Source organism: Sinocyclocheilus grahami, unplaced genomic scaffold, assembly GCF_001515645.1.
Source record: "Sinocyclocheilus grahami isolate Dianchi unplaced genomic scaffold, SAMN03320097.WGS_v1.1 scaffold1860.1, whole genome shotgun sequence".
Classification (NCBI taxonomy): Eukaryota; Metazoa; Chordata; class Actinopteri; order Cypriniformes; family Cyprinidae; genus Sinocyclocheilus; species Sinocyclocheilus grahami.
This window is the reverse complement of record NW_015507039.1, coordinates 86,566-107,315: the sequence shown is the minus strand read 5'-3', so window position 1 is coordinate 107,315 and position 20,750 is coordinate 86,566. Positions and strand designations below refer to the sequence as shown.

The 20,750-nt window shown below is 36.5% G+C and overlaps 1 protein-coding gene across 1 annotated transcript in view; it reads right to left on the bottom strand.

Moving 5' to 3' along the window:
- Positions 1-2,252: 2,252 nt before the first annotated feature.
- LOC107573078 (galactose-1-phosphate uridylyltransferase-like) overlaps positions 2,253-20,750 on the bottom strand; it is a 20,840-nt gene continuing 2,342 nt past the window's right edge. The window contains exons 2-4 of the mRNA XM_016259517.1: positions 16,665-16,721; positions 2,530-2,652; positions 2,253-2,302 (exon numbers count right to left, since the gene is read on the bottom strand). Coding sequence (XP_016115003.1) covers positions 2,270-2,302; positions 2,530-2,652; positions 16,665-16,721 — 213 coding nt within the window. The 3' untranslated portion in view covers positions 2,253-2,269. The remainder of the gene's footprint in view (positions 2,303-2,529; positions 2,653-16,664; positions 16,722-20,750) is intronic.

The following is a 20,750-nucleotide window of genomic DNA, read 5'->3' as shown; positions in this document are numbered from 1 at the left end:
GTCTGAAGATGATATGGTTTGATTTTCGTGAAAATCGGACAAACAGTCTATGAGGAGTTCCAAAAAGTAGTTTTTTTCGAAAAATTCAAAATAGCAGAATAATTTTTATGATGGACAATGACATCATAAGGTGCATTTGAATCAAAGCCAAGGAATCAGAGGAAAATAATTGTGTTGCTCTTACGGTTCAAAAGTTATTTGCACAAACATGAGAGCAAGTCTTGACAAGTGGTGGTGCTAGAGGGTATAAGTCAGAGACTCCAAATTTGGTGTGGTTAATGTTCAAACTGTCCTTTATCTGTGTGCCAAATATCACAACTTTTGACCATACAGTTCTATGGGCTGCCATAGACTTCCAGAGCGGAAGTAGAAGTAGAAGAAGAAGAAGAACATGCATAGATAATTACGTTTAATTAATTAAAGTGGAATATAATACTAGGAAACATCCTGTAATGTATAGTGTTTAAATGAATGTTTACAAAACCAATTTACATTTACAAATGAATGAATGAATGGATGAATGGATGAATGAATGAATATATGTTGATTTTGTTAAAATTATAGTTTGTTTGGAATATAGTGGAATATAATAGGAACTGTCCTGGACACAACATAATGTTTACAAAACTAAACTAAACTAAACTAAATAAATAAATATTGATTTTGTTAAAATACATTAAAGGTATTGATTTTAATACAAATATTTAAAGTTGAATGTAATACTATGAACTGGCATGTTCAATATAATGCAGCCACAAGTGTTTAAATGCTGTTAGTAACAAACAAAACCATTTTAGCATGTATACTTACAAATAACACATCACTGGTATTCATATTTTCCGTCTTTTACTCTCACTCTCTACTCTCATTTTCTTGATTACTTATGATTTAACCAAGTTCAGTGTTACGTCTGCCTCATTATGCTAATGAAAGCTTTTTCTCGTTGCGTTGCATGCTTGGCTAGCAGATTGCAGTGAAGTGCGAGAGCAGCGGATTGGGCCGTGTGTGCTCAGCTCTTCCCTGCTGATTCGGCATGCCATCAGCATCCTACCCAGCACAATATAATTATCCGGGCCCAGATGACGCATACAGAGACACACAGCCGCGTATGCTTATGCTCCAACGCCCCCTTGTAAAGCATGCAGTGGGTGAGGAGGCAGCTCGCTTTACAAGGGGGTGTTACAATCGAGAGAGAACACAAACAAGCAAACAAGAAAGGACGAATTGTTATGGTAGACAGTAATAGACAGGCCTAGACAGAAACTGAGGACCTTTACAGCACTGAATTTCAGAACGGATTTAAACATAGTTAAATGTGCTAAATGCATTTGAGAATATTACATTACACAAGTTAAAAGCATGATCAAATTAGACAAAATATACTATAAACAAGGAGAAGGAGGACATATCTTTTTTTTGTATGGATCGATTATTTACTCAAAAATACAAAACAAATGTGATTCATATGAACAAGCACTTGAATACACCAAGAGCATGGTTTAATTTCTGAATCAACATTAAACTTATTTTTATATTTATGGGTGGGTCAAAAATTTCAGGGTGAAAAAAAAAAAACGCTTTCATATGCGTGCTGTTTTATCCGCTTTCAATTTCGCTTCAATCGATCACTTTCAGCAGGGAAGGGGGGCACAGTAACTTGTTTGGGGGGCAAGCAGGGTGCGAACTACGGGGGAGCTCAGCTCCCCTCAATAAAGATAACTATACATGCTATTCTTGTCATGAGCATCAAGGTGTGGGGGCGCTGCGGTGCAAATTCCACTCATGTTTAGTACATGTTAACTCAAAGATTGGACTCTGTGGTTGATTCTGTGTTAAGGTAAGACATGTTATTCGCAATTATGTGTTGTGGCTGGGTTGTTATAGGTCTGCGTGACTCTCGATATCTTAGGCCCGACTGAACGGAGGAATTATGGTATTCTTCTGTACCCTGACGAGGAGTAACTTTAACCGTTGGTCATGTGAACTCAAAGACAGCCGGATGCTTTGTTTATAGACTATTTGTGGGTGGCTGTTTGTTGTTTCACCTATCAATTTGTGTCGATAAAGTATAATAGGATAAATCCTGTATAGTGATTTATCTTATATAGTGCTTGCATAAAGCAAGTAGTGCATACACTTGTAGCTGTTATGTGTCTTTGTAAGTCATTGTACCCCCCCCGTTAAAAAAAAACAAACAAGTGGGCTCCCCCAAAGTCCACGGTATAGTTCGAACACTGGGGGCAAGTACCCCCCCGGCCCAGTCTGGAGGTTACCCATAAAGGTTTGACTTCAATCCTACCAGCTGAAAAGTCCCCAAAACTGCTTTAAAACAATCAAACTACACTATTTTGTCCAGCTCAGTGGCCAGCCAAGACCAGCTAACCACCTTATGTTGTTTTTTTCCCCTCAGCAGGGCTGTCAAAAGCACTCACACTATGGTGGTGAGAGCCTTTACAAACTGTCTATAGGGAGTTGTAATGCTGACAGACTGCTGAGGGCTATGAACTGTGTCTTCTGTGGGTGTTTTACCTGTGCTTGCGTCTCCATTCGAGCATACTGGAGCAGCAAAGGCTCTCCGTGCTTCTGCAGGAAGTCTCTCTGACAGCGCTCCGCCAGCGCCGCTTCGTTGGGAAGAAAATTACTGGCCCAAACCTGGAGAGAGAAATGGGAATAGCACAAAGACGTGAACCTGTGTGGGAAGTCTCTCTAATCAGACTCTGTTGATACGGAAAAAAAACTTTAGAACTGCTTTCAGGAACAAAACAACATTTCGGTTCCAAATAATCACAAAAAAAATAATCCCTTCCAGCTATAAAAATAACTAGAACCGCAAAGCAGGCCTGTATTTTACGTATGCAAATTGATAGTACATTATGTGGCCATCGAAGCACGGAGAGCACGGAAACACATCCAATTATACTTCGCAACGAGTGGAGTTGGTACTTGGCGATAACACTTCTCCCATCTTTAGCCTCGTAGAGATGATTTAGGAAAAGCAATTGGAAAAGACACTTTAAAACAGGGGTGTCCAAACTCGGTCCTGGAGGGCCGGTGCCCTGCAGAGTTTAGCTCCAACCCTAATCAAACACACCTGAACCAGCTAATCAAGCTCTTACTAGGCATGCTAGAAACTTCCCGGCAGGTGTGTTGAGGCAAGTTGGAGCTAAACTCTGCAGGACACCGGCCCTCCAGGACCGAGTTTGGGCACCCCTGCTTTAAAACATTAATCTTTAGAGCCACCATAGACACCCTGCGCTGCCCAGAGAGAGTTCTGACACCGTATCCCATACATCTTCAACAAAAAAGGCTGCTGAGAGAGATTCTGTTTCTCCAATACTTCTCCTCAAAACCGGAGCTCCCACAAGAGCTCTCCACAAACGTATCTTTCTGAGGAAAGAAACTTGGTCATTACTCACTACCGAGACAAATGCGATTTTCTGCAAAGAGATGTCGAGTTTTTGGGCTCTCAATGTTAGTAATTTAAAGTAGTGTCACACACACACACACACACGCATGGATGACTCTCTCAAGGGTCTTTTCCATGAATTTACCACAATATTTTGCAGTTCATTCCAATTCATAAAACTTTGGAAGCAGTATGTTAAAGTGGATAGTGTAATATTTCAGATGGTTTTTCCAAATCTGCACTGTAAAAAATGAGTGTAAATTCGACAATAAAATATTGTAAAAATGCTATGAAAAAAAACAGTTAGGTAAATAGGTAAACAGTAAAGACTTAAAACGTCGGCAGATCGCTGTGCTGTTCAGACTATATGACTTCTTGGCTGTCTTAAAGTCGTTGTAGTGTTCACACTACGCAACACTATGTAAATGATCCACAACAGGGGGTGACTCACTACACAAGCTTTCAACGACTCTGTCACCAAATGACTCTATCCCATCCCCAAACCACGTTTTGTCACGTAAACACATGCGAGAAGTTGAAAGGGAATGACGCAAAACAACAAGTAAAACAGGAGTTGTTTATTTGAAAATGGACATCGGGAAGAAATTAGTGCTGTAAGTTCTTTGCGCAATGAAAAAAAATGTGCTCCATTTCTTGTGTCCAAACTTTTCTTAAAGTCGTGTTGCTGCTGCTGTTTTTCTTCCACTGACCTCAACCCATGCCTTGATCTCTCATTGGCTTTAGCTCATCGCGACACCTGCCACCACGTGATGATGAGCCGGCCGACCGGTCCAGATATTTAGCATGCGAGATATTCGTATGGTGTCGGCAACGCATCAGCGAGCCTCTTTGATGTGTTGTTGAGTAGTTCACACATAAAGATTGCAGAGTGCTGATCATCCGCTGATTTTCCCCCGATCACAGCCCGAACAGTCGGCGAGCTCATTAACTTGCAAATCGGGCTTAAAATCATGTAGTGTGAACTAGGCATTAGTTCCTGTACTATATACAGGGAAAAACTAAAAGATCTAACGAGACATTTCATGTAATTTTACAGTAAAATGCTGTTAAAGGATTAGTTCACTTCCAGAATAAAAATTTCCTGATAATTTACTCACCCCCATGTCATCCAAGATGTTCATGTTTTTCTTTCTCCAGTCGCGAAGAAATCAAGGTTTTTGAGGAAAACATTCAGGAATAAGGGTCTTATCTAGTGAAACGATGGACTTCACGCATGACGTAATTCCGTTGGAAAGGTCATGCACGGTTAGCTCTTCGTCTGTGTACTCACTCACGTTCAGAAAGATAGGGTAGGGTGGAAAAATCCATCTCATTTTCTCCTCCAACTTCAACAATCATCCGACATCGTTGTTTTACCTTTTTTTTGTAAAGGACGTTTGACTTTCTTTGCACGTTCGCTTTGTAAACACTGGGTCGGTACTTCCGCCTGTGTCACGCGTGACCTTTCCAAGGTGACTTAATTGGGTAAAGTCCAGCTAGTGCAAGACGTGCATTTGTGGTTAAAAAGTATATATATATATATATAAAAAAAAAAAAATTTTTTAGAAAATGAGCGATCGTTTCGCTAGATAAGAGTTTGCACGTTCGCTTTGTAAACACTGGGTCGGTACTTCCGCCTGTGTCACGCGTGACCTTTCCAAGGTGACTTAATTGGGTAAAGTCCAGCTAGTGCAAGACGTGCATTTGTGGTTAAAAAGTATATATATATATATATATATATATATATATATAAAAAAAATTTTTTAGAAAATGAGCGATCGTTTCGCTAGATAAGAGCCTTATTCCTTGGCTGGGATCGTGTAGAGCCCTTTGAAGCTGCACTGAAACTGCAATTTGGACCTTCAACCCGTTGGTCCCCATTGAAGTCAATTATTTGGAGAAAAATCCTGGAATGAATAATGGAATCCTTAATTTCTTTGCGGCTGAAGAGAGAAAGACATGAACATCTTGGATGACATGGGCGAGTAAATTATCAGGATTTTTTTATTCTGGAAGTGAACTAATCCTTTAATTATTCAGTTTTTAGAAGTAAAAAAAATAACAAATCAATGTATAATTTACAGTCAAAATCTTTAAACAGACATTCCCAGAATTCCCTGCATGACACTCTACATTTGAAAGGCTATACATTTTGTTTAAATAATCATGTTTCTTAATAGTTTTTGTAATCAGTTATGTACATGAGGGTTTTATGTTACATCTTCTGTTGTTTAAAGTGTCATGTGTGTTACCGTGATGGTGTTTAGTGTTTGCGCAAATGACTCTGTCCACCTTCTGTATATTAGTATATACTTCAGCTTATGGAAAAAGCTACTTGTGATGAACGTTGATTCTTAATGTGGCTTTCTTTTACCACCTGCATTATTATGGTGGTTCACAGTTTTTCTGTATTTAAAAAAAAAATTATTCTGGAAACCACAGCAGCCAAAATTATTTTGTAGAAACTAGAGTTTTTTTTTTTTTTTTTCAGTGTGTATTCGTGTACACTAAAATGGCTTACATGGCTAACACACACTGGAAGCTACAGGGGTTTGTTACGGTTCTCTTTCAGCTTCCTCAGTTTGAGCTTGTAGTAAATTGTGGGAAAATATTCTTGAAATACTTAAAGGCAAGCTTTGGTAATGAAAGTAAAGTTCATTTTTGAGAGCATCTTGACATGTCACAATGCTAATGCTTGTAAATCTAATTCAAATCATGCACAAACCACAAAGAAATACTAAGAAAGTGCATGTCAATTTTGATTGCATTTTAAACTTGATGTAAATTCCCAAAAAGGGATACATTTTGATTAAATAAAACAATTAAATGAAAAATAAATTTCATTATGACTTTAAAAAATGTTAGCTGAAAAGTTTGGCAAGAGCTTGAAGGTTAATTATTTTAGCTAGTCGCTAACACTGGATTATGTGCTAAATTGTTTTAGTACTTGCATATTAGCATAAATCTACACATACAGTGAGAATTAATTCAACATTCAGTATTTAAAGAAACAGTAGAGAATTTTCTATAGTATTCTATGAAGCACATACAGTAAGATGAAATCTAACCAGGATACTTTTGACAATCAATGTGGATTAAACTGATCATTTTTGCATGCTTAATGGCCAAGTGCCCATGATTATATATATATATTTTTTTTAAACATATCAAATTAATCAAAACTGACGGTAAAGACATTTATAATATTAAAAAATGTTTTCTAATCAACAAATAATCCTGAAAAATGCAGGTTTCCACAAAAATATGAATAAGTACAACATCGATAATAATATGTTTCTTGAGCATCAAATCAGCATATTAGAATGATTTCTGAAGGATCATGTTACACTGAAGACGGGAGTAATGATGCTGTAAATTCAGCTGCGCATCACAGGAATAAATTACAAGTTAACAAATTTTGTGTAACACTTTACAATAAGGTTCAATTCATTAATATTAGTTAATGCTTTAGGCATCACACAAAAAAATTAACTACTATTTTTAACATGTATTAATCTACATTAATGTTAATTTATTAATGTACCATTTTTCATTAATTCTTGGTTGATCATACCACAAACTATTTGTATTAAGCAATTCTATTTAAATGAACTTTACATGCATATGTAGAAATTAACTAACAAACATGCTATTAAAATTGTTTACTTTATTTAATATTGCATGACATTTCATTAATCTAAACAAATTGTAATGCATTGTAATGCATATAATGTATTGTTATGAAAGTACTGCATCAAGATTTTTTCTACTTATACTAGTTCTTTGGAAGAAACCATCTCAAATTTTATTTGCAGAGTTGCTGCAGCCATATGGCAATTATCTTCTAGAAGAGACTGAAAAGGAAAAGGCACTTGAGCTTGAGAAATGTGAAGGTCACAGTCCTGTACTGCCTTTGCATGTTTAATCCAAACCAACAGGCCAAAACCAGCAACATCAGCTGCCAATACACCAGCCGGCCCCAGTGTTATGTCTTCCCTCATCTGAGACCACATTCACTACCCAATAAAAACTAAATTACATTTGATTGTTCTGCTCTTCATCATAAACAGCCACCGATATAGTGTAATCTAATTCCAAATGAGTCTCTTATGTGAAACTTTTTAGAGAATTAAAAAAAATACAAACCAAGTAACTAGCAATGTTCAATTACCAAATAAATTGATTCTAAAACAGATTGTGTTTAGAGAATCAAAACCATAGAGTGCAAACCAGAATCCAAACTAATTCCAACCAATTGACTCTAATAGTATGTGCCAGTTCTTTTTTTAGTCTATAAAAAACACACATGGTTAATAAAGTCTCTGAAAAGACTGGTAAAAATCCATACGAATTCTATGTAAAACAATTGATCAAAAAACATTTATTTTATTATCGAAATTACTAAAATACTCAAACATTTGCGTTCTGTTTTAGAAATATATCTTCCTCAAAACTACTAAGAATTTAATAATTAACTGAATAGTTAAGCTGGAATCATTAATCGGAAACAGAATCAGGGAAAAAAAAATACATTCCTTATGATTCCATCCCTAGGGATAAACCAGAATGCTCACATTAGCTTGGTTGATTATAATTGGCCCATTACAGTTTGTTGCGAAGTTTTGCAAAACAATTTGAACAATTCAGCTCCATTAAACATGGAAACTTACTAGATAGCAAAAGTTACATTTTGTATTATTTATATACTATTATAGCATTTATTCATTTTTTGAATACATTTTTTAAATGTTTGAATTAGTTTCTATTTTTCTATTTTCAGGTTTAATTTTATTAATTTTTTTAAGCTTTTGTATGTTTGTATTTTCATTATTTATTTATTTTAATATTTAATATAGATTTAATCTATTTTCAGTTTTATTTAAATTAAAGGGGACATCTTTTTTGAGTATGAAGTTTGAGTATGATTGTTTAGTTTTACATTAAAACTATAAAATTACAATATTAATAATATGGCTGTTTTAACAGCCACAATTTCAATTTTGTTTGTATTAATCTTGCAGCCCTGTCAGCAAGAAATAAATCCAACTTCTTACAATTTCTCTTTAAGGTCAAAATAAGGTCATAAAAGTGATTTTATTATTATTTAATAATGATAATTAATAATAAGTTAAATAATAATAATTGAAAAAATGATTATATAATAATAATAAATAATAATATTGTTTATTTTATTGTATTATTTAGAATAATATGCATCCATGAGTCACTCAGAGCAACAATGTGTATTAAGAAAATAAACAGTGTAATTCTAAATTCCATTTGGATATTAAATACCTTCAGTGAAGTGAAACCACATAATGACCAGAGAAATCAGTCATACTATAACGCTGCAAAACATGCTAGAGTTAAAACAAGACCCTTGCAGCCAAGAGTGTTGAAACCATCATAAGAAAGAATGAAAATGACTCATTAGATCACCTAAATCCAACATCGCTGCTTCATTTAGGAACGTGTTTTTCCCCCTGCAGTTCACTTTTATAATGCAGTAAAAATTAAATAACACTTGAGAAAAAATCAAGGTTGTTCTTTTTAAAGGCCTCTGCAATGAGAGCCATTTCCAACAAACATCTGGAAGCGGGCAGCACTTTGTTTGTCCGTGTTTATTCTGCTTCTCAAGGAGATGGGCCAAAATGTCTGAGCTTGCTTGAATTTCTGAAAATGAAGGATTTTGAAAAGAAAACGAGTCATTACTCGTGGGTCACATCTCCAATCACCTCATCATATTTAGGGTGATTTCTACAGGGGAGCTCAGAAGCGGCCAGCGCCTGCATTAAAAACAGATGAATGGAGCCGGGTTAAAGAAGACTGAAAGATTAAGTGATTACAGAATATGAATCACTGTTGGATGCTTTTCAAAGATGTTTTTCCAACTCGTGTTCCATGACATTGTGGGAAACTGTGGAGCAGAGGCACACCTGCTGTTCACCAATAATTAGGCAATTAAGATTTGCTTAGTGCAAAACTCTGTAACATCAAGCCTCATTCATGAAAAATGAGCGGCGCAAATGTCTCTGTAAGTTGTTCCTAAGACTACGCTTACGTAAATCACATTTGAACACTACGATGATGTTCCTTGCATTTATATCAGCGCCATTGCAACACCACTACTGAATCTACAGCACGAATCATACAGAGTGTAGAAAGATTCTTGAACCAATGGTTCCTATGAGCCGGATCTTTTTAGTTCATCATAAACAGCCACCGATATAGTGTAATCTAATTCCAAATGAGTCTCTTATGTGAAACTTTTTAGAGAATTAAAAAAAATACAAACCAAGTAACTAGCAATGTTCAATTACCAAATAAATTGATTCTAAAACAGATTGTGTTTAGAGAATCAAAACCATAGAGTGCAAACCAGAATCCAAACTAATTCCAACCAATTGACTCTAATAGTATGTGCCAGTTCTTTTTTTAGTCTGTAAAAAACACACATGGTTAATAAAGTCTCTGAAAAGACTGGTAAAAATCCATACGAATTCTATGTAAAACAATTGATCAAAAAACATTTATTTTATTATCGAAATTACTAAAATACTCAAACATTTGGACATGTGCGTTCTGTTTTAGAAATATATCTTCCTCAAAACTACTAAGAATTTAATAATTAACTGAATAGTTAAGCTGGAATCATTAATCGGAAACAGAATCAGGAAAAAAAAAATACATTCCTTATGATTCCATCCCTAGGGATAAACCAGAATGCTCACATTAGCTTGGTTGATTATAATTGGCCCATTACAGTTTGTTGGCCCTAGAGGCCACGTTTATGAACCTCGGCGAAATAAAACGCCAGACAGTGGTCCATCACTCTCTAGAACAGCGAAGCACAAAAAAAACACACAAAGAAACCACGTCTCACAGTCAGTAAATATGCTAGCAGTGACAAGATCAGAGATATTAAAAAGAAGCGTGTGGCGCTATGATTTTCAGGCCTGACCCACAGGCGATACCGGGAAAGCAACAGTTCTCCCAAGTTTTCAAATGTCTATTCTTAACAGTTGGCTCAGATGATTGACGTTTCCTGACGTATGCCTATACTATTTATTTCCTGCCTGCGTCGGAGCTCAGGAGAGTGGCGGATTGACTTGGCATTTGGAAAGGCATCAGACGGAGTTCCAATAGAACGTCAATCACACCTCACTGCTGACCGCCAATCTCTCTCCTTGCCATTTCTCTGCTATCAGTACTGCTAGCTGTGTATGTAAATTCAAAGATAAGACAACATTATACGCAACATCCCTTCATGCAGGGATGAACCAGAGACGCGTCCAGGGCCGCATTAAGACCGCACTGGGCCCCAGGGCTATGACTTACTACAGGGCCCCCCCCATCACAATAATGATATATATATAAAGCTTTAAAGGTCCCATGACATGCTGCTTTTTGGATGCTTTTATATAGGCCTAAGTGGTCCCTAGTACTGTATCTGAAGTCTCTTTCCCGAAATTCAGCCTTGGTGCAGAATTTCAGCCCCTACGAGCCAGTCCCACAATGAGCTTTCCTTAGGATGTGCCATTTCTTTGTCTGTAGCTTTAAATGCTAATGAGGAGGAGAGAGGCGGGGCAACTGCCATGCTTCGCTCGTTTGCAAGCCATGATGTCTCTCGAGGAAAAAAAATATATTGCGCTCGCCTCGCACGGTAGTAGCTCATTTTCTCATGGGCGGGCCAAATTCTCTGGGCGGGCAAAGCAGAGAAAGGGGAGGTAACCTTTCCCCGTATGACGACATAAAGGGAAGATTCCAGATTGGGCCATCTGTGCTTTCATTTTCTCAAAGGCGAAGCAGGATACCCAGGGCTCGGTTTACACCTATCGCCATTTCTAGTCACTGGGGGACCGTAGGCAGGCTAGGGGAACTCATATTAATGTTAAAAAAACCTCATAAAGTGAAATTTTCATGCCATGGGACCTTTAAATAGGATTTTTATCCCATATCAAAATCTTGATGCACTGAAATTTCATCATTTGTGTTACCAATTTCAATATCACAAAAAATAATACTAGCCCAAGTAAAAAATAAGCTTACTGAAGACAAGTAAACAGTCACAAATTAGGCTACAACAGAACAAAGATCATAAAAAAATCGGCCTACTTGAAAAACTTGAATGCAATGAATAATAAATATCATATTGTATAAAGACAGTTCAATTTGTTTTGAACTGTTTTTGACTGTTTTGGCTTGTAAACGGTGCTTGATCTGGGCATATATGTCTCCTGATTCAGACAAGATGAACTTTTCACTGGAGAAAGCAATATTATGGATACAGGACTCATATTTTAGCTAGAAGCAGAAGAAGTTTGAAGTTAAAAACGCTTTAATGATGGATTTGTTTCTTACAAACACGCAGCTTTTGTCTTCTCAAGACATTAACTGATGGACTGGAGTGGTGTGGATTATTGTGATGTTTTTATCAGCTGTTTGGACTCTCATTCTGACGGCACCCATTCACTGCAGAGCATCCATTGGTCATCAAGTGACGTAATGCTATATTTCTCCAAATCAAGAAACAAACTCATCTACATCTTGGATGGCCTGGTGAGGACATTTTCAGCAGATTTGCATTTTTGGGTGAACTATTAAATTAAAGTATCCGAGTCCATTTTGACCATTCACATATAAGCTGAAATTCATACGAGCCCAAAAAGTGTGAAAAGACCCTGAGATACAGTGTTTTCAATTTCACAAAACAGCAGCACGATAATCGTTTCAAGAGACGGATGAGTCTCTGTTTTGAGAGCTGATGTTTTGTGTTTGTTCAGGGGTGGGTGGTTACGAATGATATGAGAAAGCGTGGGACAGATAGAGAGAAAAAGACACAGATCAACACAGCCAGCCTGCTATATAGTGAGCGCCCGCTCACTCGCTCTCTCTCCGCAAATACTCTCATCCTAGAGAAGGTGGGCAGCCGGATACACGCGGCTTATCCATCTCTCCCAGGGCATGCTGGGTAAAGCTCAACTCCTGCTGGCTAACATAGACCTAAGCCACACAGAGCTCCAGTCTCTCCACGGGGCCACACACACGGACAGGGAGGGGGATTTATTTACTCGTATTTAGCTGCGTCCATTGATAAAATCATATGAGAAACTTAAGAGCGGCTTACGGCTGATTCTATCTGGCCTGAGCCGCTGTATGCTGGGAGGTTGATTTATCTTCGAGGTCGAGGATTGATGTCACGTCCAGCACATACTGGGACGCAGGGTGGATGTGCAGTCATAATGACAATGTGATGCATGGATGAGCTGTTGCCAAGGAATCTAGTCTAATGTGGTGCTGCTAAAGGGTCTATTAACATTTAGTATATATATTTTAAAAAATCCACCTGTAATTTGTTCAGTGTTCAAATATTTTGTCCTACCCCATTAATGTGCAGACAACTACAATTTGACTGGAATGGATTTTTAATCTAGTTTTTAGTACCATTTTGAATTTGTGCTTTAGATTTAGCTTAATTTTTTTTTTATCATTATTTTTAGGGTTTCAGTTTATTTTTCTATTTACTTAATTTTTTTTTCATTATTATGTTAGTATATTTAGGGATATCAATGTTTAAGCTAAATTAAACGGGCACAATTAAATACGATAATTAAGTTAAGTTATTAAGCACAATCGTATTGTTACTGCTGCTCACACTAGAACTAAAACTTTTAAAAACTCTTTTGTTAATGAAATAAAATATAAGATGAAAAACATACATGAACTTACATGGAAATTTGAAATGTTGCCTTGGTAACTAACTGAAATGAAATAAGTTTATATAAAATAAGCTAAAACAAAATAAGCTAGTAAAATGAATTAAATAAAACTGAAATAAAAATGTATTAAAGCTGCGTAGAATATATATAAACAAAATGAAAAAGGCACATAACAGAATGACTAAAAATGTAACTAAAATTAATATGAAACTGAAAATATAAAAATAAAAGCGAATTCAAAATATAAAAAATACTAAAATAGTATATAAATTATACTAAACAACACTATTGATATCTAGTTAGTTTTCATTTAATGCAGGTGGATTGTTAAGTTTTCAAGTTTTATAATATACCATGTATCAAAAACTACAAGTTAGAGTCATAAAAATGGATTTATAGTTTACGTTTAGGCTTACTAAAATGTTAACTAACAAAAATATTTGCATTCAGTTTTCTTTTAGTTTCTGTTAATGATAATAGCACTGCATTTATTTTTTTGTCGCTGCATTACAAAAATTTTCTGCAACTGCAGAAAAAGTTCACTTTCTCCGGCCAACTAAACCATATCAATCAGAACTTAACAAGTTAGTTCACTATACAGTGCATCGGCACCAGAGATCAGATGTGAAGAGGCTGAAAAATAAATGGTAAACCTTAAATCTATGGTATGACCGTTAACCCTTCATTCATCAGGTGTGGTTTTATAAAGAAAGTATTATATGGAAAATATGAGTGGTTTGTGACCGCTTCTTTAAACAGAGCTTACTACTGGCTTTGTCCAAATACCCACACTTGCAGTCTTTGCACTTGACCACTTGATTACTTAAATGACATATTTCCTATATTTGGCCGAAGTCTTCAAGTGGGTGTGAAGACCACAAGTGTGTGTCGAACTTTTCATTACCTGATGGGACACACTTATAGTGTTGTAAAAATGCAAGTGTTTTCACAGCTTTATTTAAATTTGAATTTGAAATACTTTGCATTTTAAAATCAACTTCTAAATGTCTGTTCAGTAGTCCCTATAACATGACATAATTGTAATTTGGGGTGCGTCTAATTAAGTGATAAAAAGCAGTTGCAAATGTTGTACAAAATAAATATCCCCACAACTCATCTTTGCACCAATAAAAGTAAAAACACTTTTTCTACCAAATTATTTGTAATATCTAATTATTATATGAATGTTTAACTTGCATTGGAAGGGTTTCCGTGACCTCTCGCGAGATCTCGGCAAAAAGTCTCACGATTTATTTCCAGAACATGATGCATGATGGGATACACTTAGCCTTGAATAGCGCTCTGGAGCGGTATTCGAGATAGTGTGGATTTAGTGTCCATTAAGGGCACTGCACTTTGGCATTTTGAAGACATGGGACAGACTTGCACACTTACTTCCTGTCACGCGCACACGCTCTCAAGTGGCCAAGACCGCAAGTGTGGGTATTTGGACAAGGCATGTCCCAGGTTTTAAAAAAGCCAAAGCGAAAATGCCCTTAACACACACTAAATCCAAACTCTTGAATCATTTATTCAACAGACTCGTTCAAACACTCTGATTCATTCAGGAATTAAACAACTGACTACGAGCAAGTCATCGGATCTTTCTATCTACTGATTTGTTCAAAAATACCGATTCATTCAAGAATGAAAAAATCAGTTTTTGCTTGAAGATGCACAACATTTTTTCAGCACTGACATTTGGAACATTTTCCATTTGCAAAGCAAAAGTTTACAATGCAAGTTATTCAATAGAAACTACTGAACCACTGAATAAAAGCAATCAAGCTCCTCAATTTTAAGATTCTTTTAAACAGAAACACACCATATTCATCTTAGTCCATTAGCACAAAGTGTGCCCATTCTACTAAAAATGGGTCATGTTCCGCATTATTTTATCTAGGGTTAAATCAGCCACCCATAACCAAAAAGGGCAATTGTCAAGTAATGTCAATAAAAACACAATATTAACCTCACAAAAAAGTATGCCAATAACTTGCAACTTAATATTTTACCATTACTGTTCATCAAGTTACCTACAGTACAACCTGTTGTTTCGGCTGTCAAGCAAAGCATTAAAATAAGTGTCATCGTGATCAAATAGTAGATGCAAATCACACCATTACGAGACACCCACATAATCGAAAACCAACCACCAAAAGATGAGATGCTAAACCACTTTGGAGATGAATTACCCAGACCACAAACAGATACAAGAATACATTATAGTCAGACAGTGGGAGTCAAAGAGACAACGACTTCACAGGGGACAGGTGACTCATTAAAGGTGCTGCCAACAAACAGCTTTATTTTAATTTGAAATACTTTGCATTTTAATATCAACGTCTAAATGTCTGGTCAGTAGTCCCTATAACATGACATAATTGTAATTTGGGGTGCGTCTAATTAAGTGATAAAAAGCAGTTGCAAATGTTGTACAAAATAAATATCCCCACAACTCATCTTTGCACCAATAAAAGTAAAAACACTGTTTTTCTACCAAATTATTTGTAATATCAAATTATTTGTAATATCTATTATATTCATATTTAACTTACATTGGAAAGGTTTCCGTGACCTCTCGCGAGATCTCGGCAAAAAGTCTCACGATTTATTTCCAGAACATGATGCATGATGGGATACACTTAGCCTTGAATAGCGCTCTGGAGCGGTATTCGAGATAGTGTGGATTTAGTGTCCATTAAGGGCACTGCACTTTGGCATTTTGAAGACATGGGACAGACTTGCACACTTACTTCCTGTCACGCGCACGCGCTCTCAAGTGGCCAAGACCGCAAGTGTGGGTATTTGGACAAGGGGACTGTCTGTCAATCCATCTGAAAATCCTCTACTGCCCCCTAGTGGAACACACAGCCATAAACACTTAATGAATTCAGTGAGAGGGAGCTCAGTGTGCGCCAACCCAGAGAGTTTGGCTTGCTGTGCTGTCACGGCACGACAGTGACAGGCTTCCTGCGCTTAGAAGAAACAAGGGTAAGACAGACAGCCTGAAAAAAGGAAACAAGAGGAAACAGAAGTTCCTTGCTGCTCAGAGTCAGAGCGGAAGCATGAAGATGTCAACAAAACATCATTTACACCGAATGCTATCAAACTGATAAAAGCAGCGACGTTTTCCACCCCATTGCCATCCCAGCGACCTCCTCGTTAAAAAAATAAAAAATCCCAGAATCCCCACAAGACTAACCCGTTCGCCTATAAGAGCGAGAGGCAAGAGTAATTTTCGAGCGGGAAGACGGCTTTCCCTGGAACATCTCTCTAGTTCCCTAATTGGAGTCTACATGCTTTTTAAGCTCCTGCTTGCATTAGCCCTGTCTCGTCAGCAGTCTCTCCACTGAGGTGACAGTTAAAGACCATTCAAAAGAGTATTCCAGATGGTCGAAGACTGCAGCGGATACGTCTTAATCCACAGAATAGAATTGTATGGCTCTCTGCCTCCGAGCCGACAGGGGCAAACGCTAATTGGCAGGAGGAGGGCTAAAAAAAGGGTACATCAATGGAATAACAAGGTGACGGCGTACCTGACAGTGAGGATGGGGGTTTGAACAGCCCATCGTGGCTCCTTTATTCTCGAAGATCTGAAACACAGAAGAAAAATACATTATGTCCTTTCAAAGAACCCAGACATAACAAGCCACAGCAAACTGTATACAAGTGTTCAGAAACAACCCAAAACACACTCAAACAGACAGGTGCAGACAAAACACGCACTCTGTTATTGAGACATGAAGAGATCAGAGCACATGTTGCCGTTTAAAAGGAAACATCCTGTCGAAGGTAGTTTTAAGACTTCCTGGCACCTCCCTCAAGGGCGATATAAAAGGATTTGAGCAGGAGAGCCATAAACTCCACAGGATCTCAAAACGCCCACTTGGGATTCCGGCTTTTCTCATTGGATAAGCCCATCTTGAGAGGCGGGGATCTTCTCTTACCTTAAAGCTGACACACCTTGTGACCCGCGCAGTCGGTGGTTCGGTCATAAGCTAAGAAGATGTGAAAAAACGCTTCCGGATATCAAAGATTGTGCCAGGCCTTTCGGCCTAGTCCTTTCCATTCATCAAGTGACTCTGACTGAAACTGGTTCTTTCTCATCAACCAACTTCAGCAAGATCTTGGGGCCTTAAGATTGCATCAGGAATCTTTTTCAGACATACGCAAGTATCAAACTTAGTCGATTTAATTGATGCATTAAGTATCAGTTACACCTTTTTACAAGGTTTGTTTGATCTAAGAATCTGACGTTTTCCCTCAGGTTTTAGATCTGCTGAATATGCAAAATGGTTCCATAAATGTCATTCCTTATGTCTCTTTCTTTAGTGCTAAACTTTAACCCTTTCCTATACCAACTGTATGTGTGTGTGTGTGTATGTGTATGTTAGACCGGTTTAATGTGTTTATGTAGTATGTTAGACTAGTTTAAGTGTTTATGTAGTTAATAAAACCTTACTTGTATCACACTTGACGTGTTCATTGTTTACTCATAACCGGAGTCAATAATCATGCAGATTTACGTTACAAACTTATAGAATTGTACAGTAAGAAAGTTATTTCCTTTAACCAGGAAATTAACGTTCTTAGAATTGACAAGACGGTTGACCCTGAGTGGTCAGCTAAATATCTACAGTGGATCTAAAATATTAATAATTAATCATAATTAGTTATGGTTAATTATTCATATTTCCTGTTGTGAGCTAAATTCGCTACAGATACCTGCACTCGAGCACCTTTGTGAACCATTAAATAACAAAATGGTCACTCTATAGCAGGGGTGTCCAATCCTGCTCCTATAGGGCTACTTTCTTGTAAAGTTTAGCTCCAGCTCACCTGCCTGGATGTTTCAAGTGATCCCGAAGACCTTGATTAGCTGGTTCAGGTGTGTTTAATTGGGGTTGGATTTAAAATGTGCAGGAAGGTGGCCCTCTAGGAACAGGATCGGATGCCCCTGCTTTATAGCTTTATGAACTTGTCATTGGGGCAATACCCTTAAAGTGACAACTTTGTACTTTATCTACCTCTAAAAGGTGCATTTTAGTACTTTAGAGTAGTAATATGTACCCTAAAGATACTACTACGAACCTTTTAGGGGTAAATTAGTTAAGTTGCCTCTTTGAAGATTATATCCCTAAAGGCTGCACCCACTGACTGCCATTAAACTGCTTGGAAGATCAAATACAATTGTTTTATATAACTCCGACTGGATTCGTCTGAAAGAAGAAAGTCATATAAACCTAGGATGTCTTGAGGGTGAGTAATTCATGGGCGAATTTTCATTTGTGGGTGAACTAACCCCTTAAATGAAGAAGGAAAAGAAATGAGCAACAACTGGCCTGCAAATTGTTTTTTTACAGAAAATATTCAAACTTTCTTAGATAAAGGTGGTGTAGTTGGAGCCGTGTTCCTTGATTTAAAGAAAGCCTTTGACACCGTTAATCATAGAGTCCTTATGTCTACGTTATCTTGTTTTAATTTCTCATTACATACACTTAACTGGATAGAGTCATATCTATCAGATAGATTTCAGTGTGTTAGAGTACAAAATCACCAATCCAATGATTTAGGTGCATCAACTGGTGTTCCGCAAGGATCTATCTTGGGTCCATTGCTTTTTGCTATATACTGTATATATATATATATATATATATATATATATATAAGTGATTTTCATCTTGCATGTCCTGGCATTAATATACAAATGTATGTGGACGATACAGTAATTTATATACATGGTAATAGTCTACAAGTTGCAAATGAACTCACAAATTCTATTGTTAATGTGTCAGCATGGCTAAAAGAGAATTGCTTACAACTAAATGTGTCCAAGACAGTATGTATGTTTTTCTCTAAGTCTAACAGTATTATTAAAGAGCCGGATGTTTACGTGTCAGGGGTGAGGCTGCAGGTAGTGCCTCAATATAAATATCTGGGAATACTGATTGATTCTAAACTTACATTTAAAGCTCAAGTTAAAAAGGTTTGTAAGCAGGTTAAGTTTAATCTCTATAATTTTAAGTTTATTAGAGATTATATGTCATTAGAGACAACTAAGATGTATATGTATTCTATGGTTATTTCTCACATGACTTACTGTTTAACCACCTGGTCTCAGGCGAGTTCAGTGACTCTAAAACCATTAGAGTCCGTATACAAACGTACACTTAAAGTCTTCGATAAGAAATCGGTACATTATCATCATTATCTAATACTGAAAAATATATAATTTGTTAAGTTGGGAAAACATGATTAAGTATGCAAATGTATGCTTGATGTATAAAATTATTTATGGTTTATCTTCTCCCCCTCTTGGTCAGTTAGTTAGTATTAGAACAACTGATTATCGTTCTACAAGAGGTGCATTAAGAGGAGACTGTATCATACTGCTTAGACTAAGTCATTTTAATTAGTCTGCTTTTTCTGACACAGCTGCACAAGAATGGAATACTATTCCCAACAACTCTAAGAGATCTATACACATATGCTTTATTTAGGGTTCAATTGAAGAATTGGTTAATTAGTACTCAGATTTGTCAACACTAGAATTTTATATTTGCTAGCTATCCTATTATTGATTGTATCTTGTTTGCAATGTCTTTATTTGATCCTATTGTTTTTAAATAGAATACTGTGTGATTTGTACTATGTAATTATACAATTTTCTAGCATGTATTTTGTAACTTGTAACATCTTGTCCAGGGACTACGGATGTAAAATAGCCTTTGGCTAATTATGGTACATTTACAGGAATGTTTTATTAATGTACAATGTCCCTGTCAACTAAATAAAGTTTAAAAAAAAAAAATTTAAGAATGTGGGGGGTTTTTTCGACGAATATTCGAAATTCGAATTTTGTTTTTGACAGTCCTAGAAGGAAGTGGCTGCCCACACCGCAAAACATTACTTATTAGTGTTCTTGATTATTGTTATTGATCATTGACAGCTGAACTGCTTAGAAATGCTTAAATGTGGATCTCATTCAGTTAATATTACTGCATTTGACTACAGCTGATTAATTATGTCACTGCAGCAACACAAACTGACATGCTTGTTTCGTTGAAATCCATATGGCATAGCTTTATAAACACTGCAATCACTTGGGCCTTTAATTTGTAAAGGAATAGTTCATAAACGATCAAACACTCACCCCTAAGTTGTTTCAAACCTGTATTGTTTTCTTTCTTCTGTCAAACACAGAAGCAGATGTTTGGCAGGATGTTGTTTTCACACTGTGGTTTTCCATACAATGAAAGTGAATGGGGGTTGTCAAGCTCTAAAACTGACAAAAAAAAAGTACCATAAAAGCACAATAAAACTATTACACACTGGATGAATCACATGCTATATCGCATGTCTCATGAAGCCATATGATAGATCTATATGTGGGAGACACCAAAATAAGTCACTATTCACAAATGTCCTACAACTTTAATCTTATTTGTACATGTTAAATGTGTACACATACATAAATACATTTATGTATGTGATATATACACATATACTTTTATCAGGCCAGTGATATATACAGTGTATATATATATATATATATATATATATATATATATATATATATATATATATATATATATATATATATATATATACACTATATATAT